General features: G+C 38.3%; 6 protein-coding genes across 6 annotated transcripts; 1 reads left to right on the forward strand and 5 right to left on the reverse strand.

Annotated features, from left to right (window-relative positions):
• Positions 1–121: 121 nt before the first annotated feature.
• On the forward strand, positions 122–1,063 carry LOC103864505 (probable small nuclear ribonucleoprotein G). The gene is made up of 4 exons (XM_009142259.3): positions 122–372; positions 476–498; positions 580–701; positions 795–1,063. The coding sequence occupies exons 1-4, from the start codon at positions 338–340 to the stop codon at positions 855–857; spliced, it is 243 nt and encodes an 80-aa protein (XP_009140507.1). The 5' UTR covers positions 122–337; the 3' UTR covers positions 858–1,063.
• Positions 891–4,270, reverse strand: LOC103864507 (probable aspartic protease At2g35615). Its single transcript, XM_009142260.3, has one exon. The coding sequence runs from the start codon at positions 3,020–3,022 to the stop codon at positions 1,664–1,666; it is 1,359 nt and encodes a 452-aa protein (XP_009140508.1). The 5' UTR covers positions 3,023–4,270; the 3' UTR covers positions 891–1,663.
• A 245-nt stretch (positions 4,271–4,515) lies between these two features.
• LOC103864508 (probable LRR receptor-like serine/threonine-protein kinase At2g23950) lies at positions 4,516–7,923 on the reverse strand. The gene is made up of 10 exons (XM_009142261.3): positions 7,352–7,923; positions 7,127–7,259; positions 6,986–7,057; positions 6,707–6,850; positions 6,541–6,612; positions 6,402–6,461; positions 6,217–6,317; positions 6,011–6,139; positions 5,586–5,930; positions 4,516–5,512 (listed from the first exon to the last, which is right to left on the reverse strand). Exons 1-10 carry the CDS (start codon positions 7,455–7,457, stop codon positions 4,761–4,763), a joined length of 1,914 nt encoding a protein of 637 aa, XP_009140509.1. The 5' UTR covers positions 7,458–7,923; the 3' UTR covers positions 4,516–4,760.
• Positions 7,924–16,590: 8,667 nt separating this feature from the next.
• LOC103864633 lies at positions 16,591–24,864 on the reverse strand. Its single transcript, XM_033289587.1, has 3 exons — positions 24,612–24,864; positions 24,364–24,501; positions 16,591–24,252 (listed from the first exon to the last, which is right to left on the reverse strand). The coding sequence occupies exons 1-3, from the start codon at positions 24,804–24,806 to the stop codon at positions 24,151–24,153; spliced, it is 435 nt and encodes a 144-aa protein (XP_033145478.1). The 5' UTR covers positions 24,807–24,864; the 3' UTR covers positions 16,591–24,150.
• LOC117133357 lies at positions 20,742–22,004 on the reverse strand. The gene is made up of 2 exons (XM_033289370.1): positions 21,386–22,004; positions 20,742–21,265 (listed from the first exon to the last, which is right to left on the reverse strand). Exons 1-2 carry the CDS (start codon positions 22,002–22,004, stop codon positions 20,742–20,744), a joined length of 1,143 nt encoding a protein of 380 aa, XP_033145261.1.
• Positions 22,655–23,711, reverse strand: LOC103837481 (glutathione S-transferase T3-like). The gene is made up of 2 exons (XM_033289371.1): positions 22,962–23,711; positions 22,655–22,831 (listed from the first exon to the last, which is right to left on the reverse strand). The coding sequence occupies exons 1-2, from the start codon at positions 23,709–23,711 to the stop codon at positions 22,655–22,657; spliced, it is 927 nt and encodes a 308-aa protein (XP_033145262.1).
• Positions 24,865–25,865: the final 1,001 nt, after the last annotated feature.

Below are 25,865 nucleotides of genomic sequence, written 5' to 3' on the forward strand. Positions count from 1 at the left end.
CGTATTATCCAGAACCGACAAAACTGAACCAAATAATTATAGATAAAGCTGAAACGGCTCCATGGTCGAACCATCCCGAAAGAATCGAAGAAACTGAACCAACCCAACTGTGATCGAACACTACTCATAAATACTGCATAAATGAAAACTTTAAAAGTTATGGGGCCTTAATTCTTCATTGGGCTTTAAATCGTTATTGGGCTTATGGAGTGAGTCTTAACTTTCCAAAAATCAAATCTTTAGGGTTTCTCTAAAGTCTCTGTGCCGCACTGCAAACTTCTTCTTCTAGTCGAGTACGAAAACCTAAACCCCAAGCTCAAATTCGGATTTTGCAGCTATGAGTCGGTCAGGTCAACCTCCGGATCTCAAGAAGTAAGCCTTTCCTTCTCATTTTTCTCTTTCCGAATTGACTTTGTTTTTCTATATTCTTACCGTTTCTGATTCGTTGGTCTGTTTAATCGTCGTCGTGATGCAGGTACATGGACAAGAAACTCCAAAGTAAGTTCAATATCTTCATCCTCGTTTATCACACCAACTGTCCTGGTTCTTGAAACTGATCAATTGGTATTTAATTTGCAGTCAAGCTTAATGCTAACCGAATGGTTGTTGGAACTCTTCGTGGGTTTGACCAGTTCATGAATCTTGTCGTTGACAACACTGTTGAGGTGAACGGTGATGACAAAACCGACATTGGAATGGTGGTAAGTCTTTTTAATACGAGGATCACTGCCTCTTGGGTCATATGTTACCTTAGACCAGTATTTACCTTATATTACTTTTGGTTTGATGCTCAGGTGATAAGGGGGAACAGCATTGTCACCGTGGAAGCTCTTGAACCAGTGGGCAGATCTTCTTAGCTCCGTATATGCATCCAGTTAATCATCTCTTTGTTCTAATCACTTAGTTTTTTTTTTCTTATTCTCTGTTTGATAACACTTGGTGGTAGATTCTGAACTGATCAGTAAGAAGTCTACATGATTACTCTTTCTTGTACTAAAATGATTGGAATGAGCCCCCAAGAATGTGATGAATATGCAGATTTTTTTCGTTCTATTTGTGTGTTTATCCTAGATTCATTGCTTTCTTTCTCAAACAAGAGATTTATGGAACTTTTAGAAAATACATAATTGTTGAGGTTTATTGATGAAAATATCATAATCAGTTCTACAAAATACCATAAGCTAGCTACGAGTTACTTCGGTTATAACAGTATTTCTACGGCATTGGTTTTGTAAATTCTAAGGATTGTATCATTTTCATTTGGCATAAAGATGCGGTAGTTTCGGATATACAATAATATATGGGTAGAAAATTTTGGAAAAAACCAAAAGATCTGGAGCAGTTTATGTCAGAACATAGAGGGTACTTTTTAAGATAGAGAAACGATTTATTGCAGTTATGTGAAGGCAAAAGATACGAGCTATTTTGAAATAACAAAAAAAATTGGGGTAGTTTAGTTAATATTTAAAGGCATCTGACAATTTTATAAATAAAAATATATATGGGTCAGCTTAAAATACAAAAGAAATGGGTAGTTCTGTAAAAATCTATTTATTTTCTTAAAATTTAACGTGTCTGCGTAAGATATGATGCAGCTTGTTGCACTCAACAACAGTTACATTTTTTTTTTGGTCGAACAACAGTTACATTTATTTATATGTTATCAGGATGGAGAATAGTCATCAAGTAGAACACAGTCGATTCTCTGTAGATAAACGTTCTTCTCCTTGAGGTCATAAGCAATATTATAGTATTGCTGAGCCATTAACCCAATAGCTGTGAAATCTTTATACTGCCTTCCATGTTCCGTGGTCGGCCTCACCGACATACAAAACACGTTAAGATACACATCAGTTTCCGACAACGGATAGAACATGCTCGCAGCCTCCATAGCCAGCTCCGCTCCTCCCGCAAACCGAAACGTCACGACAGGGAAACCTATCAGCTCTTCGTTTACTTTCCCATGGTAGCACAACAAGTCCCTAAACCAGAACCTCTCCAGCTGCGTATCAAGAATGGCTTTTACTTCGTTATAGAGTTCTCTGTAAGCTGCTTCTGCGAGCCAAGTGAAGAGTGTCCCGGAGTCGAGTATCACTCCTGTTCTTGCTCCTCTTCTTTTGAAAACCATTGGTTCTATATTCAGTTGTTTCTCCCCGACACTGATCCCTTCAAGACTCATGTAGTAGATGCCAGTCTCCGTCTCAATGGGCGTTGGATCGCCGAGAACATCAGCGTCCTCTCCAAGAACCAGCTGGTTGAAACTGTAGTCTTTGTTAGCTAAGTCGCCGATGCAGTACGAGAATTTAGACCCGAGCTGGACCGCGACGGACGCCGGTTTAGCTCCTAAACCCAAAATACCGGTTAACTCACTCCCTAACTGTTCACCATTCTCATGGCCACACCCAAACGCAACTGGTTTACTCAAAACTCTGTTTCCGTTAGGCGTTGTGAACGTTAACTGTTCTTTAGCGAATACGCCTTTGGAGCCAGCGCCGTTTATGTACACTTGCTCGTAAAGACACTCGTGCGAGGATCCACAGTGTCCCGCTGGTGCATACCTACAAAACTCATCGTTGCATGAATACTCTACGTACGATGAAGACAATGCTGGATTGAAGATAGGACGTGGAGACGACGAGGATTGTTTGCATGGAAGACATTTGATCCATAACAGTGAGCTTCCTGTGTCCATGATTGCGAACTGCTGCACCGGAGGCTGTCCTACCGAGAAGTTTACGAAGAACATCGACGTCGTGATTGCTTGGTGCATGTCGACTTGGAAGTCACTGCTGCTCAGCTCTTTATCAATCGTGTTCTGTAGATGCATGAACCGAGCTGATGAGAGACTTGTCAGGTGTTGGATATGGTCTTCTAGAGTGACCGGAGCTCGAGCGTTACGGGCCATTGTGTCACGGTGTATCAGCTTCAAAGCCATTCGGTTAGATTTCTTGGCGGATTCTGTGACAATGGAGCATGAGAGAATGATGAAGAGTAAGAGTGATGTTTGGAAAAGATATTCCATTGTTGTTCAGACAGAGATTGCACTCATGGACTTGAGAGCTCAGAACAAGAAGAGTCGGATATACCATTTTGTAACACAGTAGAGGATTAAGATATGGTTCATAGCATCAAGACTGTGGTCGGAAAGAAGAATATAAAATATCAAAGCATAACGAATTGATGACACCATTAGAAGAAATAATATTCAAGAACAACAACTAAAGATCATGAGACTACTAATAGCAAAAGTTCGTTGAGGTTATATATTATTATAGGTTCTTAATCTGATATAACCTGTCATGTACTTCACATCTTTTGTAATGCGAGGTTTTAATATATATGCATGTGTTACAAAAAAATATATAACTAATATGGAACATTACTAGTCTTTTGACTCTTTCTATTGTTTCCCAAATATCCATCATACATTTGCTCTACTCTAGTTTTCGGCTGCCTAGGTTTTCTTGAAAAAGAATGGCTCATCGACCTCTACATGTAGTCCCAAAATTTGGAATTTTTAAACTAAACGGTGGTAGCCTCTTCCTGAGTTTGAGACTTTGAGTCTTACCATGAACTAAGTTGTTATTTGCTTGGTCATGCGTTATGAGACCAAATCTTAGGCCTCATTTAGAAAACCCGGGTTAGGCGATTCATCGATTTTAATTTCCAATTTTATGTTCTTAGACGTCAACACTGCAACACTACATGACCAGCCTTGGAACACATGATGCATGGCTAAAGAACATTGACAAGCCTTGCACCATTATGATGAACTCTTGTTCCTACATAAGATTGGAAGTCTTGGTGAAGCTATAAACAATTATTTCATTGACAGATCTAGAGAAAGTTCTTTTCATGAGATTGTAAATAGAAAAGGTTTGTTGAGATTATATATATTATTATATGGTTTCGATCTCATATAATCTGCCATGTACTTCACATCTTTGTAGTGGGAGATTTTAATATATGCATGTGTTAGTTACTCCAAATTTTGGGACTATAGGTGGAGGTCACGGTAGAGGAACCATTCCTTTTCAGGAAACGTAATCAGCAGAAAAAACTAAGATTACATGACAGATTATATGAGATCAAGACCCTATAATGTTCATGTTAAACCCTGATCCAAGCCTTGGAACACATGATGCATGTATGTCGCTTGTGATGCAAGCTGTAGGATCTTACATGTATCTTGATCCTATTCCTCCTATAAAGTAAAACTTTATCCACTAGGCTGATCCAAATAGGCTTTTTATTTGTAGGAACTTGTAGTGAAAAATTTATGTAATTAAATTATAAAATTTCTATCTACTACTATTCATCTGAAACATAACAATCATTTCTTATTACCTAACATTTTGACTTGGTACCTCTCATGATGCATTACAGAAACTTGTTAGGTGAGTGAAACTGAAAAACTAATAAAACAAAAAACAAACAGAAGTACAAGTCAGAACATCATTAACCTGTTGTGCAGATACCACATAAGGGCACAGTTTGACCAAACATTGCTTTCACTGGACCACAACAAGCTTCAAAGACATATGTGACCATAACAAACATTCTCAAAATAAGTCTTAATGAGTTTGAGAGAGACAAACACCAAAAACAGAAAAAAAACAAAGAAAAACACCTTCCAAAATAAATAATATCTACATCCAAAATAGTAAACATTAGACCCCATAATCTCAAATTTTCATACAATTTACATGTCTATATCATCTCCAAAAAAATTTAAACTCATGGGGGATATCTTTCTTTCTCTACCTAGGACCAGAGAGTTCCATGGCGAAAGAATCTAAGGCATGATTGTCATCTTCATCATCAAACCCTGAGGATCCAAACAGATGTTTGGTTTGGTTGTCTCCATTAACATCAGTAGAGGTAATACTTCTGTAAGACATGTTGGCATGGTAGAAATGTGAATGGTTATGTGAAGCAGCCCATCTCTCAGCTAATCCATCTCCTTCAAGCATCTGAACCACTTCAGACATCTTCGGCCTATGCGCTGGAAGGAACTGAGTGCAGAGTAAAGCCACTTGCAGCATCTCTCCAACTTCTATTCTATCGTACGTTGTCCCAAGTTCCCGGTCCACAAGCTCCTCTACTTTCATCTCTTTGTGCAGCTTCTTCACCCATTCAAGCATAGCTCCTTTCTGGCTAACGGTTTTGCCAAACTCGAGAGCTCTCATCCCTGTGATGAGCTCTAGCAAGAGTATACCGAACCCAAAGACATCTGTTTTCTCAGATGACTGACCTGTTGAGAGATACTCAGGCGCAATGTGACCGACCGTGCCTCTAACCGCGGTTGTCACATGCGAGTCCTCGTGGTTGAGCAGCTTGGCAAGCCCAAAATCTCCAACGACAGCTTCAAAAAACTCGTCTAGAAGCACATTCGCCGCCTTGACATCACGGTGAATGATCTTTGGATCACACTGCTCGTGTAGATAGAACAAACCTCTCGCAGCTCCTATGGCTATCTTCTTCCTTGTGTTCCAATCCAACGCAGGCTTAGCTGTAACAGTAAAACAAACATCAGTTAAAAAGTGATTCAGTCTCGTGTGACTTAAATGAGTTCTATGAGTTACCTTTAAGCCTAGAGGCGACGCTGCCATTGGACATGTAAGGGTAGACAAGAAGCCTTTCGCTAGAACTGACGCAGTAACCGATTAACCGAAGCAAGTTCCTGTGAACAGCTAAGCTGATCATCTCAAGCTCGGTGCGGAACTGAGAGTTCCCTGAGGTTCCGTTCACATCTTTCAAACGTTTCACTGCAACCATGGTTCCGTCCCCAAGCTTTCCTCTGTAGACGTTACCAAACCCGCCTGCACCGAGTATGTGTTTGGAGCTAAAACCATCCGTAGCTACATGGAGTTCTCTGAAACTGAAGCTTTTTAGATTCCCTAATCCTAGTAACCCTTCCTCTTGCTTGTCTGCACAAACAACAACACACACAAGTTTTGACTTTGGACAACAAATGAAAAAGACACAAGGTCTGAGTTCACTAACTAACCACTTATGCGGAGGATCATAAGGCGTCTTTGTTTCTTTCTGTACCAAATGAAGGCGAGGGAGAGGATCACACTAACAGCAAAGGCGAGGCTTACACCAAGCGCAACTGCTAATACGTTGGTCTTGCGTCCTACAAAAATCACAAATGGTTAAAGACTCATGAAAAAATGTAATAAACCAAAGGAGAAGAGAGACCAAGATTTTTACCAGAGGAGGAGCTTAAAGAGACAGAGAAAGGGCTTGGATTGATTGATCCTGAACAAATCTCAGGTGGGCTGCTTCTACAAATCAATGGATTCCCAGCAATACTACAATAAAATCAATTTAAATAAGTCAAGACCAACAAGTGTGTTGAAATGCTTATAATGAACAATTGAAAAACAAACTCTTACTTGATTGTCTTTACAGGAAACTTAGGAACAGGACCTCTCAGATTGTTATAAGACAAGTCTCTGAACAAAACATCAAGAACAGGAGTCAAAGAAAGGTAAAAATTAAACCAAATTAAAAAAAAAAACTGTATATACTCACAAGAAAGAGAGGTGAGGGATTTGAGAGAGAGAAGCAGGAAAGGGCCCAGATAATGAGTTGTTGTTCAACCTCCTAAAAATAAATCATTACACCAAAAACAAAACAGCACGTACGAGGTTAAGTAAGAGGACAAGCTCTTGATTATTAAAATTTTGCAAAGACTTACAGATATAGGAGACTAGTCAGCTGGTTAACCGAACCGGGAATTTCGCCTGAAAACCGGTTATTGGAAAGATCCAAAGTCTGTAACTTTGGTAGAGAACAGAGCTCCGGTGGGATGTTGCCGGAGATGTTATTGTTCTGTAATAACCTTCACAACAACAAAAAACAAAAACCCATCAGCATAAAACTGGAATCGAGGTTGGAGAAACAAACAAAAGTTCCAAACTTTATTTTGTATTGTTGTGAAGAAACAAACAAAGAGAGAAGGGTGTCGCAGTCTTACACTTGATGGAGGTTAGTGAGGTTTGCGATGGAGGCTGATAAAGTACCAGAAAGAGACTGGCTTGGAACTCCTCTGCCATTGGAGATAGAAGAAGAAGATTAATGTCTGTCGGAGAGAGAGATTAAAAAAAAAAACACTTACAGGATAGTAACGAGGTTGTCGGGAGAACAAGTGATCATGGTCCAGCTACAAGGATCAACAGAGAACTCATCCCAGTTGTTCAAAACACCATGAGGGTCGTGTAATTCGTTCTTTATGTTTATCAGAGCTTCCACTGTCAACCAAAAAAAACATAAATTTTGAAGCTTTCAGACACCCAAAGAAAATTAAAATTTTTTTTAAAAAAAATCTTTTTTTTTGTGCTACCTTCAGGGTTTCTGGGCTGAGAAGAGAGAGAGCAAGTGGAGAGACAGAGTAACAAGAAGGAGACGAAAGAGACGAGAAAGTAAGGATCTTTCTTCATAGCCGCCATCAAAGGTTTACCACAAGGAGAAGGAAAGACAAAAACAAAACAGCAACAAAACTGAAGAACAGAAACTTTGTTTTTGATGTTTTTTGTGCCCACAAAAGAGAGATAAAGCAAAAGCAACAAAGAAGAAAGAAGAATGCTTTTCTTTCTTTTTCTTGGGTTTTGTTTTAAAAAAACTTTCTTTGTCTCTGGCTCGCACTGAATTATGTATGAATTGTAAGGAGAGATAATCAACACACAGAAACAGGTTTTAAACCAGAGAGCATTTTTTTTCTGGATTTGTAGAGAGAGAGAAGGTTGTGTAGTGGTTTAGTGTGGGGGGGAGGGGAGAATGAGGTTGGAAAGCTGATACGGACCCGTATTGGTGTGTGATTTTACTTTTGTTCAGTTTCTCTTCTTTTTTTGTTTTAATGCCAATTTTGTGAAAACTTGTTCCACACATAAATAAGGGTGGCAAATTAGGGGAAGAGATCAGAGATGGGATGAGAACATAAGAAAGGTTTAGTCTTTTTTTTTAAAAAAAATTACATTTTTATCAACTTTATGATGGGAATAGAATCATAAGCATGGAGAATCAGTTTTCTTTTGTTCCCTGTTTGAAATTTAAAAAGATAAAATAGAGCATTATTCTTAATTGGGTACGTTACTGAAAATATTATTCTTTTGTTTTGTTTTCTGAAAACCCAAAACAAAAAAAGATCATAGTTTTAAATAGAATTGGTCATTAGTAAGGTTATGTTTTTTTGTTGGATTCGAATCATATGAGTACTTAAACTACACTAACAATTATGAATATCGGACCGCACACACAACCAAACACAAAGAGAGAGTAAACATAATAAACGGAGCTCATACACAATTTAATATGAGTACATGAGAAAGAAGTATACTCTCAGTTTGACATCCTTCTTTAAACAATTTACTACGAAAGAAATCTAAAATTTGTTAAAGATTTGGATTTTGATATTTTGTAAGTATATAGGGTTTCAACTCTATATCATTCGCCAATAGGGGTGGGATTATGTTTTTCTTTTATTATTTAGATTTTACTCTTACCTAAGAGTACCAATGGAAATGGAAGATTCTTAACCTTATTTTCTGAATCTCTTAAATATGTAAGAGTAAATTTAAAGATATGTATACTTAATTTTGGATATTTCAAACTGACATCAAATTTTATTATATGCTATACTCTGATATAAATAGTTATTATTTTAAAAATTCAGAATAACAGTTTATTAATATCTTTATTTTGTAATATTTTTAAAACTTTAATGAAAAATTTATACGTGTTAATAATATTAAGATTATCTCTAATGGTTTACTCTATTTTCAACTATAAATTAGAGTAATTCTATAATAGAGTTTGAGTTTACTTCAATAGTACTCTATTTTAGAGTAGAAAATAAAGTGATGAACAAAAAAAAATAAGTTACTCTATATTTGGATTAATCTATTTTGGTGAAAAAATAGAATATTATTAAAAACATTTTATTCTAAACTTTATTTTAGAGTGAAAAAAAAAGTGCGACTGAAAATGTCCTGATAGAATAGCTAGTGTAGCTACCATTAAATCTAGTATAGCTACCATTAAATCTAGTATATGTGATTCTAATGCATTTTTTAAATGATTGTCTTCGTAAGATAGCTCAATATTATGAACAATATATCTTTTGTTTCGAGAAAGAAAAATAAAACAAAATAAGAATAGACTTGTGTAGTGTACTAATGCTACCACCACTAGTAACACGGTACTATACAAGTGGCAGTGGGGGTACGAGACTGATTTGCTCTACCACCTTTCCTTTTGTCTTGTTCTTATTTTCTCCCATAGTTTCACTATAATTTTGTTACTGTAACCTTTTTTATGTTTGTTTAGCCAGAAGCATGTAACCTAGAGCTTACGCTTTTCCGGTTAACCGGATTCTGTTGTATTCACTGGATGCCCTTTTGGGAAAGATAAATATAATTTCTATTTAAAAAAGAAAGAAATAATCATGGTAATTGCATTTTTATTTATAGAATATAAATGAAATGTGAAACAAAGTAAAAGAAATTTTTTAAAATGGTGGAATACGGAAAGAGGTTTACTTTTGGCTTGCCTGATGTGGTGTGATTTGTGATGTTACATTTTCTCTGAGAAGTCCCTATACTTTTTGTGTTCTTCCTTTGTTGACCATTTAATATCGTTGAGTGCACTATGGCCCCTTCTCAAAAACTTAACACACTAATAATTCAGCTTTACAATTTTTTCTATGATTCTAGTTATCCTTTCTTGTCACGTGTTGCTCTCTACTTTTTAAAAGTTGAGTATTGATTAAAAATTACAAAACATGTAATATTCTAAACCAGTCGATCATGTAATACATCAAATTTATTGAGTTTTTTTTTTGAATGACAATAACGTAGAAGAATGAACACATAAAGAAGAAACACATAACCAATGGTGGTAGCGTGATTGACACTTTGTTTCGTTGTTATTAAGATTGCTTTTCACTCGTTTCCTACGTCCCTCATCAAATAATTACTATAAGCTTAATTAAGATTATAGTTTGATTGTTTGCTAAGCTTCAGAAGGACAGTTCAAACAGAAAATCATAGATGGACCAGAATTGCCCATTTTGGGAGATGAAGATGAGGTCATGAGCAATATGCTATGCAACCAATCTCCCTATTTTCCTTCTCACGTATTTTCAGTGATCATTACGTAACGCTTCTTTTATCCTTTTCCTTGTTTTTGTTGCTTAGTCTTTTTTCCATATAATATTCTGATAGTAATTTTTTTTTTTTTTTTGACATCAAACGGCTCTTCTATTACTCAAACTTGAGGTGGTCTGGGAAGCCAGACCGGAATAGAACAACCAATAAAACATAATGATCTATGAAAAGAACGTGCATTTCTAGCTAGCGCATCCGCAATCTCGTTCTGCCTCCTCGGAATATAGGTTATCTTGAAGTCTGAAAAACACAACCGAAGAGTTTGAATGTTTTCCAGCTCAGTTGAGAAGTTGGGCCAATCTTGTGGCTGCTCCATCATTGCTATCAGATCCTTGCAGTCCGTCCCAAACTCTTGACAAGTCGAGTGTTGTATCATGCTCTCCATTGCCCACTTTAAAGCTTCCAGTTCCGAGTGTAACGATGTCTCCCTCCTACGTAAATTCTTTGACCCCATGAGTTGTATCTTCCCCATTGCATCCTTCCAGACCCATCCTGTTCCACTAAATTGAGCTGTGGAAGTCCATGAACCATCCACCATGCAGATATTCCCCAAGCATAAGACTTGTGGTTCTTCAATAGTCTGTACATTTGGCACAACCGGCACAGAGTCTCTTGCATCGTACCAAGCTTGGCACTCACTCTCTGCATACCTGACTAGCTCCAATGGATCTCTGTCTATGCCTCTAAACAACTTATCATTCCTACCTTTCCAGATATACCAAATTATCCAAGGATAAGGGTCCCTGTCCTCTTCTGGCTCCAGAATACCATTCTTCCTCCAAAAGAGGAAGTCCATATTAGCATAAATACTCGACACAGGAAAGATTTCAGAGCTCGATGGTGTTGATGATAACTCCCATGCTTGTAAGGCCGGTGGACACTCAAAGATAGCATGAGTGACAGTATCTTCTGGCGCTCCACATCTTGGGCAATAATTGTCACATCTCATGTTGCGTCGTACCAGATTTCTTGTTACGGCTATCTGTCCAGATATTAGTTGCCATATAAGATGGCGGATCTTTTGTGGCGCGTTCACCTTCCAAGCAAAGGCTTGAAGTTTTTTGATGCTCGGCTGTAGAACTTCTAACTCCTCTTCCTCTCTCATCAAGTTTGTCGCAACCCAATATCCCGATTTGACAGTGTATTGTCCAGTCTTTGTGTGGCTCGTCGATGAGTAGGACTAATGGCCAAACTCTGAATCATCGAGATGTCTTCTTGAGCTACGTATTGCTCCAGTAGTCGGGTTTCCCACTCTTTGGTAACCGGATTAATAAGGCTGCTTACAAGCATCTTAGGATTCACTGCTGGAACTCGGGCTCTCGCCGGCCTAGCTGGCATCGTAGGGATCCAAGGATCTTCCCACACATTAATCTCGTACCCTGAGTGCACCTTACTCCTAATTCCCAGAAGCAATAACTTCCTCGCGGCAGATATACTTGTCCATACATAGGATGGAGTATCTACATTACCCATTCGCAACGGCGAGCTGAGACGGTAATATCTTCCTCGGAGAACTCTCGCGACTAGTGAATCCGGAAATTGCACAAGTCGCCATAGCTGCTTTGCTAGAAGAGCTAGATTAAATTCATGGATCATACGGAAACCAATTCCTCCCTCTTCTCTAGGCGCACACATCTTTTCCCATTTTGCCCAGTGCACTCCTCTTTTCGGAGGATTCGAGCTCCACCAGAACTGTGCAATGGCACTTGCTAGGTTTTCACATATCTCCAACGGAAGCAGAAAGCTGGACATGACATAGGTCGGGAGAGCTAACAGTATCGATTTAATCAAAACCTCCTTCCCACCCTTAGATAACCATCTACCCGTCCAGCCATTCACTCTATGTAGAAGCTTTTCCTTGAGGAAGGCAAATAATTTGCACTTTGAGCCACTAATATCCTCTGGGATTCCGAGATATGAGCCCATCCCACCTTCATTTTGTATACCAAGAGTGTCCTTTATCTGCTGCCTAACATTAGCTGGAACCCTTTTACCAAAGAGTAATGAGGATTTGTCAAAGTTAATGCGTTGACCTGATGCTTTCTCATATTTCCTTACTACTTTCATAACTTCTTCACATTCACGGGGCTCCGCCTTACAGAAGAAAAGGCTATCATCAGCAAAGAGAAGGTGGGATACCGAGGGACAAGCGCGAGCAGCTCTCATCCCTGTTATCTTCCCTCGATTCTCTGCTTGATTAAGAAGGCTAACGAGCGCTTCCGTGCATAGAATAAATATGAAAGGAGACAAAGGATCTCCTTGTCGTAAACCTCTCCCTGGGACTATGTTTCCCCTTGGTTCACCATTCATGAGGACTTTATACTTGACCGAAGTAATGCAACGCATGATCCAATCAATCCACATCTCGGAAAAGCCCATCTTTCGCATGACTGCTTCAATGAATGACCATTCCATCCTATCATATGCTTTACTCATATCAGTCTTTATGGCCATCCGTTTAACCCTTCCTCCCGGCTTGGTTCTCAGAGCATGGAACATCTCCTGAGCTATCATGATATTATCCGTGATCTGTCTACCAGCAACGAAGGCTGACTGGGTCTCTGATATTCTCTGAGGGAGAACTTTCTTCAATCTTTGGCATAAGACCTTAGATATTATCTTGTAGCTGACATTACATAGACTAATAGGTCTAAATTTTGTCATCTCATTCGGCTTTGTCGTCTTAGGGATTAAACAAATATTCGTATCATTAAGGCCCTGTGCCATTGTTCCGTCAAAAAGGAATTGATTAACCATACGAGTTAAATCATCTTTGACAATATCCCAGAACTTTTGATAAAAGATAGCTGTCATTCCATCTGGTCCTGGGGCTTTTTCTGGATGCATAGCGAATAATGCTAATTTTACCTCCCATTCAGTTACAGGGGCTGTGAGGTCGGCATTTATTGATCCTGTGATCGTTGTTGGAACCTCTGATAATGCCTCCGCTATATCCTCTGGGTCTGAGGATTCAAATATTTGCCTAAAATAACTAGTAGCAATGGCTACTAGCCCCTCCTCATCCTCCACTATATTTCCATTCTCATCCAGGAGTTGCGTTATCCTATTCCTTGCTCTTCTTTGCTTCACCAGCGCATGAAAATATTTTGAATTCCTATCGCCCTCTCTTAACCAAAGAACCCTACTTTTCTGTCTCCAAAACATCTCTTCTGCCTTAAGAGCAGCTGATAGTTCCTTCAGAGCTTCAGATATTTCCTCTGTAGTGGCATCATCATCCAAATACAGCCCCTCCACCTTCTCCTTTAGCTCCTCAACTTGCTTTGCCGAATTCACATTGTTTTGTCTCCTCCATTGACTCAGTGCTTTCCTACAGCTAGCAATATGCTCCATTATATTCGCATCCGGTGGCAAATCCTCTGACTTCCAACCCTCCAAAATGACATTCCTTAGTTCCTCATTATCCATCCACCGCTTATCAAATTTAAATTTTTTCTTTTTCCTGACTGGCTTTGCGAGAATATCCGCAAGGATCGGACGATGATCCGATCCCCACAGCCTAAGGTACTTAGTCGCGGTGTGGGGGAACTTTTCATGCCAATCCTCATTACCCACCGCTCTATCCAATCTGCATCTAACAGTTATTCCTCTTGATCTTTTCCCCACCCATGAAAGCTTATTCCCCGTAAATGGAAATTCCAGCATTCCACAGTGGCTTAACATCTGTTTGAAAGGTAAGAAAGAGCTATCAGATCGCTTTCTCCCTCCCTCTTTCTCGCTGTGATCCGTTATCTCATTAAAATCACCTATCATGAACCAAGGTCCATTTCGTGTGGTTGAGAAACGCGTAAGACGTTCCCATACTTGTTCCCTACGTTCTAAAACAGGGTCTCCATAAACAAACGTCATAAAGACTTTTATTCCATCAATGACTGCTTCAATGTCAATCATTCTGTTATTTGAAAATAAAACATTAACTTGAAATTCATCCATAAACAAAAGAGCTAAACCTCCGCTAAGACCAAGTGGCTCAACGGTAAACAAATGATCAAATCCTAAGTCGGCCTGTATGTTTTGCAACAATGGCCTCCTGTTCTTCGTCTCAGACAGAAACACAAGTCCTGGGTGATGCTTCCGACACATCTTCGTAAGGCGTCGAACTGTGAGGTCGTTTCCAATCCCTCGACAGTTCCAACTGAGTGTCCTCATTGATAACGGTGGGATGAGGTTTTGGACCTCATCGAACCATCCCCTTTGGACCCGTGTGACTCTTTTTTTGTGCCTGACCGGTATCGGCCCGACTTATCAACTCTCTCTGATGCAAGTGAACCAGACCGAGCCGTTCTTTTACTTGGAGAGCCCCGACGGAGGATCTCAAACTTACGACTTGAACTACCCAACGGGGCACTTCTCCTGATGCCGAGTCTCTTGTGCTTCGCCTTCTTTTTTCCATCAATAGTATCACGCTCAGCGTTCAATAGCGCGTCTCCCTCCATCTCCATGAGCTCATCGCCCAATAGATCATCCTCATTAGCATCCGTATCCATTAAGCCGCTATCCTGTTGATCGACAAGGTCCATGTCACTTAAGGCTCCGATAATCTGGTCATCCACGGTGCCTTTTGCTTGTGGAGAAAACGTGAGAAGCCTTGCATCTGCTACTTCGTCAACCCTGCCCCGAACTGTCACATTTTCTGAAGATCTCACACGCGACGGAGTGACAATTGCACTAGCCAGCTTCCTAGTACCAGATGTGTCCTCTTTATTTTCCTCCCGACTCGAGAGATCACCACCAGAGTTCAACGGATCATGAGATCCCGCGCCTAAGAGGTGTTCATATGGAACAATCTCATTCCTCTTGTTAGCCACTCCATTACCATTCTGATCAGAATCTGTTGCATTATTAAGTTGTGGTTTAACCCGCCACGACCGTCCGTCATTGCGATCATACGGCCCCGTACGAGCACGTCCACCACCATACCTGTCGCTCCTCTTGAACTCATCTTTGCGCCTGATGATCCTACCCGCGTGACCTCTTTCCCTTCGATCCTTCCCCCAAGAACGGGAGTAGTTGTTGTTACTCTCGCCTAGCCTATTACGCAGATCCGGTCTGGCCTCATACTCTTGCGAATTGCGAGTATACATCTCCCTTTTCATCAGCAAAGACTGATGATAGTTACGGTCATTACCGTGAGTATCACGAGCACTTTGTCGAACAGGTAACTGCACGCGATTGAAAACATCTGATCGCTCCAGTGAGGGTTGTGTGACCTCGATGGAGGGACAATACCCTTTCTCATGTGAGAGCAGACCACAAATGTTGCAATGCTTGAAGAGCTTATCATACTTAATCTCTATCGTGACCTCATCTCCTTCATATTCAACCTTTCGGGAAAACTTCAAAGGCCGTCGTGTGTCAACATCAATAAGCATACGTCCTTCCGTAAGCTCAATAGTATCAACATGACCAATTCGACGACCTATGTTCTTGAGGTTCGTGTCTGTCCACAGATGGAGAGGGAACCCGATCAACTGAACCCAAAAAGGGATGATCCACGGGTAGTCGTCATGGACGATTGGCTCCCAACGAACCAGCACAAACATACAAAAGTTATAATGGAAAGGCCTCTTCGCCATGACGTAGTTAAGATCCTCCACGTTCGAAAAATTAAACAAAAACTTCCCGTTCCCTAGGTCATTAGCCGTGATTCTCTCTGCCAGGCCCCATTGTGCAGGCATCGTCTGAAGTAGCTTCTCGACGTTCTGCTTCTTCGGGTTTAGAACCTTCCCGATCAAGGTCAAGCCAAGCTCCTTGATGACAAAAGAATCATCTCGATCCACCAACTTTATTGGTGCATCATCATCTTCATACAAGATCCCCTTGCCTTTGATATCCGCATGATGCGACGACTTCATACGAAACGATGATCCCATGATACCGTCTCTACGGCTTGGTCGGAGGCTCAGCAAGGACTGAGTATTGAATTATGACCACTTGAGATCTCAGCAAAGGCTAAGATTTATCAGAAGCACCACCGAAAGAATATTGATCGTATGGTAGAGATCAGTCAAACACACCAAAGAGTATGTTGACGTATACGATCAGAGATGATAGTGTGTTTCGTGGGGGATACGTCAGTAACCTTCCTCTTCCGTTGCTGCGAATCCAAAGAGGCCACAAGGAGTGTGGATAGTCTCCCTTGTGCCGGAGAATAAGCTGTCGGGAACGTGTTGAAAATGGAGCGCCGTCGAGATCAATCAGATCTGGAAATCGCCATCCCCTTCGCTGGAAGCCCTCTGATAGTAATTATGAGCAAACAAAAACTACGATTAATATTTAATATACATTGTAATTTTTTTTGGATAAATATACATGTAAGTTGGTAAAATAAATATAAAAAATTTACCTAGTTAGTGTGTATATACCAATAATCCATATTTTTTTTTTTTTTTTTTTTGATTAACCTGGGGGTATCCCAGGCCCATGGAGAGGCCCAGACTAATCCCCAAGGGGAGGTGCAGCCCACGGATAGACCCTCTCTCCGGGTATTCAAATGGGCCCTAAAGCATGGGCCCATATCCGTGTTGGGTGACCAGGATAATTGTGACTTAGTTTCGCGCAGCAGGTGGATCGAACCTGAAACATGTTGGTGTCTCAGTCCCGTCTCCTTACCACTCGACCACAATCACCCGGTCACATGTTTGGTCCATATTACACAATAAATGTTTTCCGTTAGCAAAAAAGATCGTTGTTATTCATGTTCGAATCCAGATAAACCAACATTGAAATCAGTTTCTCTTAATTTAGTGGTGAAGGTTTGTTTCGGATCTAGTATAGTTGTGATCCAACCTCCGTACCGTATGTACCTTTCGGTGAATCCTCTAACTCTATATCATTATGATATTTGGTTTTAGACATGTATTGCCTGGCTCAACGAATTTGTATCAAATTTTGAGTACTTTTTTTTATTGTGCTTTATTAATGATGACAGATAAAAATAACTTTTAACAGTAGTAATCAAAGTATAAGAAATGCGATTTATATATAAACTTATATTTTACTAAGATTACTGAAACTATAAATTTATTAGATTATATAGATTTTTGTTTCTAGTTATTAACAACGTAATAACTGAAGTTGTCGATAATTCAGCAGTTTGAATTGTTTTATTTGAAGTGGCAGCTGATTCACCTCATCATTTGATTTTCTCAAAATAGATATACCAAAAATCTAATTTAAGAATATAAATGTGAAAACAGTCTAGTTAAAATACGTATATAATGGTATTTGAGTTCATATATTAATTGTCGCATTTGAGCTAAGTTGAGCCATGAATAAGTTATTCTCCCGTTAATATTACCAAATTTATTAGTAAGAAGAATATCTAACTCTTCCATTTCATAGTATGTATATAATTTAGTTAAAATATCATTCAAACAGTATATGTTTAAGAAAAAGTGGCTGTTGCATTATTTTTATTGTATTATATGCTTAATTTAGTTAAATTGTTGATTTAGAAAAAAATGAGTTTTTTGAGTTTTACTACATTGTTTTAAATAAATAGATAGCTTACTATTTAAATATATAATACAAATTAATACTTTGTGAATTTATGCAAAAATAAATAAACGATATTTAAAATTATATGCATGGAGTACAATAGTCGATTATTTATTACTATAAGTTGAAACCTGTCATATATAATAGTTGAAATCTGTCATATATAATAGTCGATTATTCAGAAGCAGAATCATATTGCTCAATAATTTGCGCCACATAAATTTTAAAGTGGCCGAATTAAAACGTTGATGTTTGCCTCTCTTTTTACAAAAGCATGCTAATATTATTTTCTGAACCACTTAGAAAAGAATAAAAATATCTAATCTATATCATGTGGGCCAATATTCTCACAAACACAAATTACACCAATGATATATGCTTCAAATTCGTGTTCTACACATTTGTATCTTATAGTGTTCGTCCGCCTGACTTGTTCTTTCTGCTTTTAATTGAATAAGTACTCTTCTTCTGCAGAAATTCGATGAAAAGAAGAATCGAATCTAGCACATTCGAAGTTAATGGGAAACAACACTTTAGTTCGATCCATTATCATTTATACCATCAGGTATACGAAAATATATGCTGTTTAACGTCATTATTTATGGTTTAGAGGTATACATACACATATAATTATCACCTTGAATTCAGAAAATTTTCATAAAACAAATTTAATACGAGTTGTTTCTTGTAGAAAACATTTCGGTAGTCATAAGTTCATAGCAACATCTTGACCACAAAAAAAGTTGTAGTAACACACCATTTATCCTCATGTGACATATAACATTCACATAGAATTAGCTGAAGTGTGAAGCATAGAGATTTCATGACAACTTTATTAAACATGCATTAATGGCATATGCGACGTACATTCCTATAGTAGCAGCTACATAACCCACTGAAGTGTATCCATCATAGAGAACATTATATTGAATTATTGATAATTAAGTGAGACTAAAAGCATCAGCCATATTGGATATCATCTAATGATTCTGAGATATGACGTACTTTTTTTTAACAATAATACATTATATGTATTTGAATTCACGTAATGAAACATGCATAATAACATGCCCATTGCAAAATGTTCATGCTAATATAATTGTATATGCCTACAAATTATTTATCTCTACATGATTCGTCTCCTAATTGAGTTTGAAATTAACAGCATAATCCGAAATTAGAGTGCAAAATACTATTGGAAAAATAGTGCAAAATACTAATATCTTAAAATGTTAAGTTCTAATATTTGTAATTTTCTTGAAACAAAAATTTCCCTGTTGAAACTTGAAAATAATTTATAATTTTATATAATTTTTATTTATTAAAAATAAATTAAAGAACTATTGATTTGAAAAAGTTTTTAAGAGACTAAAAGACTTTTGAATTTATGAAATATTCTTATAAGTGTCTATAAATATTATGTGGTTTAAGAATCTACTTAGAATACTTTTTTGTTTGTTAATTAAGTGTGATCAGGCCTAAACTCTCCGATTAACCTTCCAATATAATTTATAAGTAAATTAGCTGATTAATTAAGAGTTCGTAATGAGTTTATGGCGTCCCACTTTGATTCACCAAATGTAATTGAAATATTTTTAGTGTGAAACAGATCCACGAAATATACCATATACACATGCTTTTCATCACCAAATCACCATTACTTTAGAAAAACTTAGATGTTATTTAATCTAAAAATTTGTAATGCTCAAATCAAATTTTTCATTGGAACAAATTTGTAGGTCAAATCTCGAAAATTTAAAAGATTTGCATATTGAAATTAAAAAAAAAAACTAAACATATCATCCATAGTAGCAACTAGCAAGAGATTTTGATTCACAGTTCTCACACTCGCAAAAAGGGAGAACAACAGAAATGAGATTAAAAAGCTTTAAAGCTATATACACAAAACCCCATCAGCTGATATTTTTATAGAAGTGCGTGAAGTAAAGCTCACCCCACAAGCAACACTCGCGTTTTGGCTTTGGAATTCTAAAATATCCGCAAAAATATTTCAAAGTAAAATAAAGTACATGCAAAAGTAAAAGGTAAAAGTAAAAGTGTAAAAGTAAAAAAAGAAAGAAAGATAAGAGACAGTCGGCAAATCTTCGTCGGAGTGCGTTTATTCTTCTGCAATTTCCCCATTTGATATCATTCTTTCTTACTCCCTCTCTTTCTTCTTCAACCTTATTTGATTTGCGTGCATGCTCATATTATATACGCCTTTGTAACCATATTTTTAAAATATGATAAAATGCAGTCGTATACATATATATTTTTAACATAAATGCAATCGTATATACGGTTTTGATACATGCAATACGGTGAGAAATCATACTATACAATGAACTTGAACACAAAACAAAAAAGCATTCATATATACAACGTTTATTTTGCACATACGTTATTGCATATACAAACAATGATCATATATAAATTTTAAAAATAAAAGATGATTTGTCGTGTGGACTAGGATATATCAGTATTGCTTCTGGATATAAATATAAGACAATTAGTTGTCTAATACTTTTGAAAAGTGATACATCACCAAATTCAGTGTTTTTCTTTGGTAAAATCGATAGAAGTTTAAACTTTAAATATTGAAAAAGAGGTGAAAATAGTAAACGTTAGCCCGACTGAGCAGGCGAGCCTTTATGCTCGCACGTGCCCACGAAAAGGATTTATCATATTTGGTAACGGAGACTATATTATCCTTATGACGGATATGAATAAATATGATAGAAATTCCAAAACACAAACAGATGTGTAAGTTCGTTCTAACTTCTATTAGATAGTGTAAGAGCATCTACATTGGTGAACCCCCTTTGGGGTTCATACCAATTTTTTAATATATTTATGGTGGGACCATGAATAGTGATGAACTTCTTGATTTTGTACTTCTCCATTAGTGAACCCGAAGAAGGGATTCATAGGAATTAAAATAATAATTTTTTTAAAAAAATTTAGTTTTGATTTTTTTTTTAATACATGAATAAAATATAATAATTTATAAAATTTTATTCATTACATTGATAATTGATGAACATAGAAAGATTATTCATTACCGAATTTTTGCCATACATTTTCAACTAAATCAGCTTTCAACCTATCATGTTTTCCTGAATCCCGAAGTTCATGGCGCATGCCTAGCATATTATGTGCATGCAAACTTTCTCTCGTTTTGACCTTCGAACCTCTGCTTGACTCTCCTGACTCGAACTCAGATGTATCAGTAAGACTGTATCCGTCTCGTTCGTCCTCCACTATCATATTGTGCAATATGACACAAGTTCTCATAATTTTCCCTATCTTTTCCTTGTCCCATAGTAGAGCAGGGTTTTTAACTATTGCAAACCTCGATTGCAAAACCCCGAAAGCACGTTCGACATCTTTTCTGGTGGATTCTTGACGTTGGGCAAATAGCTCAGCTTTAGGACCTTGAGGAAGTGGGATGGATTGGATAAATGTTGACCAATTCGGATAAATTCCGTCAGTAAGGTAGTACGCCATACGGTAAGTGTGGTTGTTGACCTTGAATTTAACTTTAGGGGCTCGACCTTGCAGTATATCATCAAAAACTGGTGACCGATCAAGAACATTGATATCGTTGAGGGTACCTGGTAATCCGAAAAATGCGTGCCATATCCAAAGATCTTCTGATGCCACAGCCTCTAAGACAATTGTTGGTTTTCCTGAACCACGGGTGTATTGGCCTCTCCAAGCCGTTGGACAGTTCTTCCACTGCCAATGCATACAATCAATGCTGCCTATCATCCCGGGAAACCCGCGCTTCTCGCCAATGTCGAGTAATCGTTGAAGATCTTCCGGTGTTGGTGTTCTTAGATACTCAACTCCAAACAATTGTACTATCCCATTAGTGAAATGTTCTAAACATAAAAGTGCAGTACTTTCACCAAGTCGAAGATATTCGTCATACGTATCTCCAGATTGACCATATGCGAGCATACGTATAGCTGCAGTACATTTTTGAAGTGGTGATAGGCCGTACCTGCCGTGAGCATTTCTTCTTTGCTGAAAGTATGGAACTTCAGTAGTAAGGCGATCAACAATGCGGAGGAACAAGGGTTTGTTCATTCGAAAACGCCGCCTAAACATCACCGGCGGGTAAGTGGGATTTTCGTGGAAATAGTCGTTCCATAGTTGAATGTGTCCTTGTTCCCGATCTCTTTCAATATAAGCTCTTTTTTTGGGCTTGTTGGTTTGAACATCTAGTAGGGAGTCGATGATATTATCAAATTCTTCGTCAAACATATCTTCAAAGGCTTCATCAACGCCATCTGACTCTGAGGATGTCATAACTGAAAAAAACAAATATTTTAAATATCTCTACGAATATCATATATTCGTTTTTAATTATAACTTATATGTGGAACATTAAATTTTATTTTAAATATCTCTTGGAATATCATATTTTCGTTTTTAATTATAACATTAATTTAAAAAAAAAAAATAAATCTTGGAATGTCATATTTTCGTTTTTAATTATAACTTATATGTGGAACATTAATTTTTTTTTTTCAATAAATCTTGGAATTTCATTTTTTCGTTTTTAATTATAACTTATATGTGGAACATTAATTACAGACTATAGATAACAAAACAAAGAATTTTAGATTTTACTTGGTCACTCGATTTTGTAGTCGGCGAGTGTCTAGTGGTTGGCTGGTTCGACAGAACAAGAGTGAGGCAGCTGGTTTGAGAGAACAAGAGTAAGGCGGATGGTTTGAGAGAACAAGATGGAGGGGTATCGACCTTGAGAGAACTATGATTTGTAGATACAGAGAAGAGAACTATGCTTTGGCATTTGAGAGAAGAGAACATAAACACATGTTAGAGAGAAGAGAAATACTTGTCCTTTTTATAACAAACTTTTACAAGTCCCGTGAAGTGTAGAGACAAACAAAATACTACACTTCATATTACAATCCGTGACACCAAGTTCATCACTAGTGTCTAGTACAAACACTGACCTGCTGCGACCCAAAAGATACATGTAGTACTACAACTACATGAACAACCCGTGAACTACTACTACTACAATACCCGTGACACCTACAAAACCCATCAAGTCCAGACTTTATCTCCCATATGCCCGTGACCAACGGCCCCACAGATCCTTTCACCTGCAAAATAACACAGAAGAATATAAGTTTCCAGTCAACAAAAGCAGTTGTAAAATTATCAAAGCAAGTAAAGAAGCAAACAAAGAGTTCAAGAAATTTTCAACTAAACAACCTAAAGCATCTCAGAAACAAGTTTGTCCTTCAAAGCGACCTCAGCTTCAGTTAGAGTAGCTATGTTCTTAGAGAGGAGACGATCAAGTATTTTCTGTTTCGAAATATTCTGTTTCTTCTCTAGAATGATCTCCAGGCGATCAAATGCAGCTTCATTGCCAGGCTTCTTGCGTTTGGCTGCTTTGCAAGCCTTAACGCCAGGAGGCCTAGCCTCATCCGAGTCAGGCACCGTCTCCGCAGCTTCCTTCATTTTCGCCTTTCCACCATCTCTTGATATAGAGTTCGATCTCCACTTCTGATCATACCTCAGCTCCCTCCACGCGTGTTCAAGTGCAAACTTCGCCTGGTGGTCGTTAAAGAAGATGTCATGAGCTGACTTCATGACATCGTTCTCGTTCTGCCCACTTGATTGCTCCTTCAATGCTGCCTCATAGCTTCCCACAAATTTACACACTTGTTCATTCACCCTTCCCCACCTCTGCTTACACTGACTCCACTCTCTAGGTAGAAAGCCACCTAGCTGAGCGCTTGCATTAAAGTAATCCTCTATTCTTCTCCAAAACGACCCTAGTTTCTGCTGGTTACTAACTATGGGATCTTTGCTTGTGTTTAACCAGGCACTGATGAGGATAATGTCTTCTTGAGTCGTCCACTTTCTCCTTTCACCAGCCGGTTTAGGAACCTCAGACGACCCTACTTCTACGGTTTTACTGGACTGGGAAGATAATAGGTTCACAAAACCGGGAGAACTTTGTGAAAACGTATCCATTTTGGTTTGGGGTTGTGTTTTGTTGTTTGTTAGAAGTTTTAAAAAGGATTATGTATTTTTTAAAGAACTACTTGCGTTTGAGTTACGTGTGGTTTCCTAACTACCAAACATTCATTACACTTAATTAGACAACAACTTGTTCACAGACATTCATTACACATCAAATCAATTCTAAAAAACTCTAAAACGTTTAAGACACAGCCAGCGGAACCAAACTAGTACTAGATATTTAATGAAGTACTACTACACTCCCTACTCTAGATATTTAATGAACAAGTTAAGTCTCAGTTCAACCAGAGGAAGCAAGTAACCACACGGAAACAGTTCCTACTCGAGTTCCTAGTTAAGTCTCAGTTCCTACTCTACACGGAAACAGTTCCTACTCAAGTTCCTAGTTAAGTTCTACTTTAGTTTAGTTTGAAAGTTTACCTGTTCTGTTTCAGTCGAAACAGGCCTTCTCCAGAGCAGCCGCCTGGACTGTGAGGTTATAGACGTCACCGGTGAGCTTATCAAGCAGCAATGTGAGCCTCTTAACCTGTGCCTACATAAGAGATAAAGAAAACTTGTAACTCATAAAAACGTAAAAAGTGTTCACAAATTTGATGATCTCAAATTTGATGATCACCCAAAGAGATAAAAAGTGTTCACAAACCTCAAGACTCTCGATCTGTTTAGTGAGAATGGGCACACATTTGATGATCTCAACAGCCTCATCCACACGCTCACGCATGCGTACCATCTCCTCCTGGACACCTATAACCCAAGGCTGACGGTAATGCAACCCATCAGCCTTGGTTAAACCACGGAAACATCAGTCAGACAACATATTTAACTAGAAAATTTAGACAACATAATAAGACATGTGAGATTAATGAAGGGAATGCGAATGATGTGGGTTACCTCGTAGTTTATGCAGCTGAAGAAGCGCTTCCCGGGACGCGTGTCGTACTCCTCCTTCACCCGAACCTCGTCGATGATTCTACCACCACACGGACAGCTTGTCGGCATCCCATATGACGAATCGGCAACGTTGTACAGGTGGTCGATGAACTCCTGCTTCCTCTTAAAATCTGTTATCTCGTCTGAGGGATCCATCTGAAACAGAGAAATGAAATTGATTAACCCTTTTCTATTGAATCAAAAATAATCAAAACCGTGAATCGATTGAGACAAAAGTAGTCAAAACCGTGAATCGAACCCAGTACAAGATCTAAACCCACTTATCGAAACCCCCAAATTCTATTTTGAACCCTAACTCGAAAAACCCTTTTCGATTTCCAATCCGCGAGAATCGAACCTTAAAACTATAAATCGAACCCCTAGACGAGGTAATACAGCATTAAATCAAAACCCTTCTCGATTTCGAACCCTAAATCGTAAAAAAAAAAATTGAAATTTCCCCTAAGTCGATTTCGAAACCAAAACGACATCAATATAAAGGAGATTCCAGTCGAGACCCACCTCTGTTAGTAGAGGAGACAATAACTCGTCGAATCGATGGAGCAAATTCGAGAAATAGGGACAGAGATCGTCGTCGCACGGGGTTTCGCCGGGAGGAAGAAACCCTAGAGTTTTCGAGACAAAAGAGAGAAATGAATCTCTCTCCCCTTTCCACCGCGTGACGTCGACGCCGCGTCTCCAATCAATTCGCGACACGTGGTGTGAACCCGTATCGGACGGGGTCACTCGTAAGGGGCGGGTCGCGAGAAATAACCCATTTAATCTTTATTTTTAATGGTCCGGCCCTATGATACTGAGCCCATGAACCTGTCTAAAACCTCTAATGGGGCTGCTCTAAGATTTGAATGTAAATGAAATTTTCATGAAAATGTAAAATGAAAACTAAAAATAGTAGTGATCTCATCCTTCACCAGATTAACTGAAATGCAAAATAGTAGCTTGAAAACAAGACAAAACCCGATTAAAAGGATTAAAATAACCTCAACCGATTACACAATGGTCTATCTTCCCTCTTACAGTAGATAAACGGGAGTAGATAAACTGGAGTGCATTGTAGATACTTTTATGGTATGTAGACTCTGAAACTTGTGGTATTGGATGGTTGTTAAGAGACGAGAATGGCAATTCCAAAACACAAATCGACATTAGTAGAATTACATGTAAGTTATATTATTATAGTAACTAAATGAACAG

This window comes from Brassica rapa, chromosome A04, assembly GCF_000309985.2.
Source record: "Brassica rapa cultivar Chiifu-401-42 chromosome A04, CAAS_Brap_v3.01, whole genome shotgun sequence".
Classification (NCBI taxonomy): domain Eukaryota; kingdom Viridiplantae; phylum Streptophyta; class Magnoliopsida; order Brassicales; family Brassicaceae; genus Brassica; species Brassica rapa.

Bases quoted from the DNA above. Each gene is read 5' to 3' on its own strand.
- LOC103864505 (XM_009142259.3), top strand. From the start codon at position 338: ATGAGTCGGTCAGGTCAACCTCCGGATCTCAAGAA. The intron at 499-579 runs GTAAGTTCAATA...TTTAATTTGCAG, and splicing joins CATGGACAAGAAACTCCAAA to TCAAGCTTAATGCTAACCGA. The intron at 702-794 runs GTAAGTCTTTTT...TTTGATGCTCAG, and splicing joins AAACCGACATTGGAATGGTG to GTGATAAGGGGGAACAGCAT.
- LOC103864507 (XM_009142260.3), bottom strand. From the start codon at position 3,022: ATGGAATATCTTTTCCAAACATCACTCTTACTCTTCATCATTCTCTCA.
- LOC103837481 (XM_033289371.1), bottom strand. From the start codon at position 23,711: ATGGATACGTTTTCACAAAGTTCTCCCGGTTTTGTGAACCTATTATCT. The intron at 22,832-22,961 runs GTTTCTGAGATG...GTTATTTTGCAG, and splicing joins TCGCTTTGAAGGACAAACTT to GTGAAAGGATCTGTGGGGCC.
- LOC103864633 (XM_033289587.1), bottom strand. From the start codon at position 24,806: ATGGATCCCTCAGACGAGATAACAGATTTTAAGAGGAAGCAGGAGTTC. The intron at 24,502-24,611 runs GTAACCCACATC...GGTTTAACCAAG, and splicing joins TCAGCTGCATAAACTACGAG to GCTGATGGGTTGCATTACCG. The intron at 24,253-24,363 runs GTTTGTGAACAC...TCTCTTATGTAG, and splicing joins AACAGATCGAGAGTCTTGAG to GCACAGGTTAAGAGGCTCAC.
- LOC117133357 (XM_033289370.1), bottom strand. From the start codon at position 22,004: ATGACATCCTCAGAGTCAGATGGCGTTGATGAAGCCTTTGAAGATATG. The intron at 21,266-21,385 runs GTTCAGGAAAAC...ATCGGTCACCAG, and splicing joins GAGAGGCCAATACACCCGTG to TTTTTGATGATATACTGCAA.
- LOC103864508 (XM_009142261.3), bottom strand. From the start codon at position 7,457: ATGGCGGCTATGAAGAAAGATCCTTACTTTCTCGTCTCTTTCGTCTCC. The intron at 7,260-7,351 runs GTAGCACAAAAA...TTTGGTTGACAG, and splicing joins TCAGCCCAGAAACCCTGAAG to TGGAAGCTCTGATAAACATA. The intron at 5,513-5,585 runs GTAACTCATAGA...TTACTGTTACAG, and splicing joins CGTCGCCTCTAGGCTTAAAG to CTAAGCCTGCGTTGGATTGG.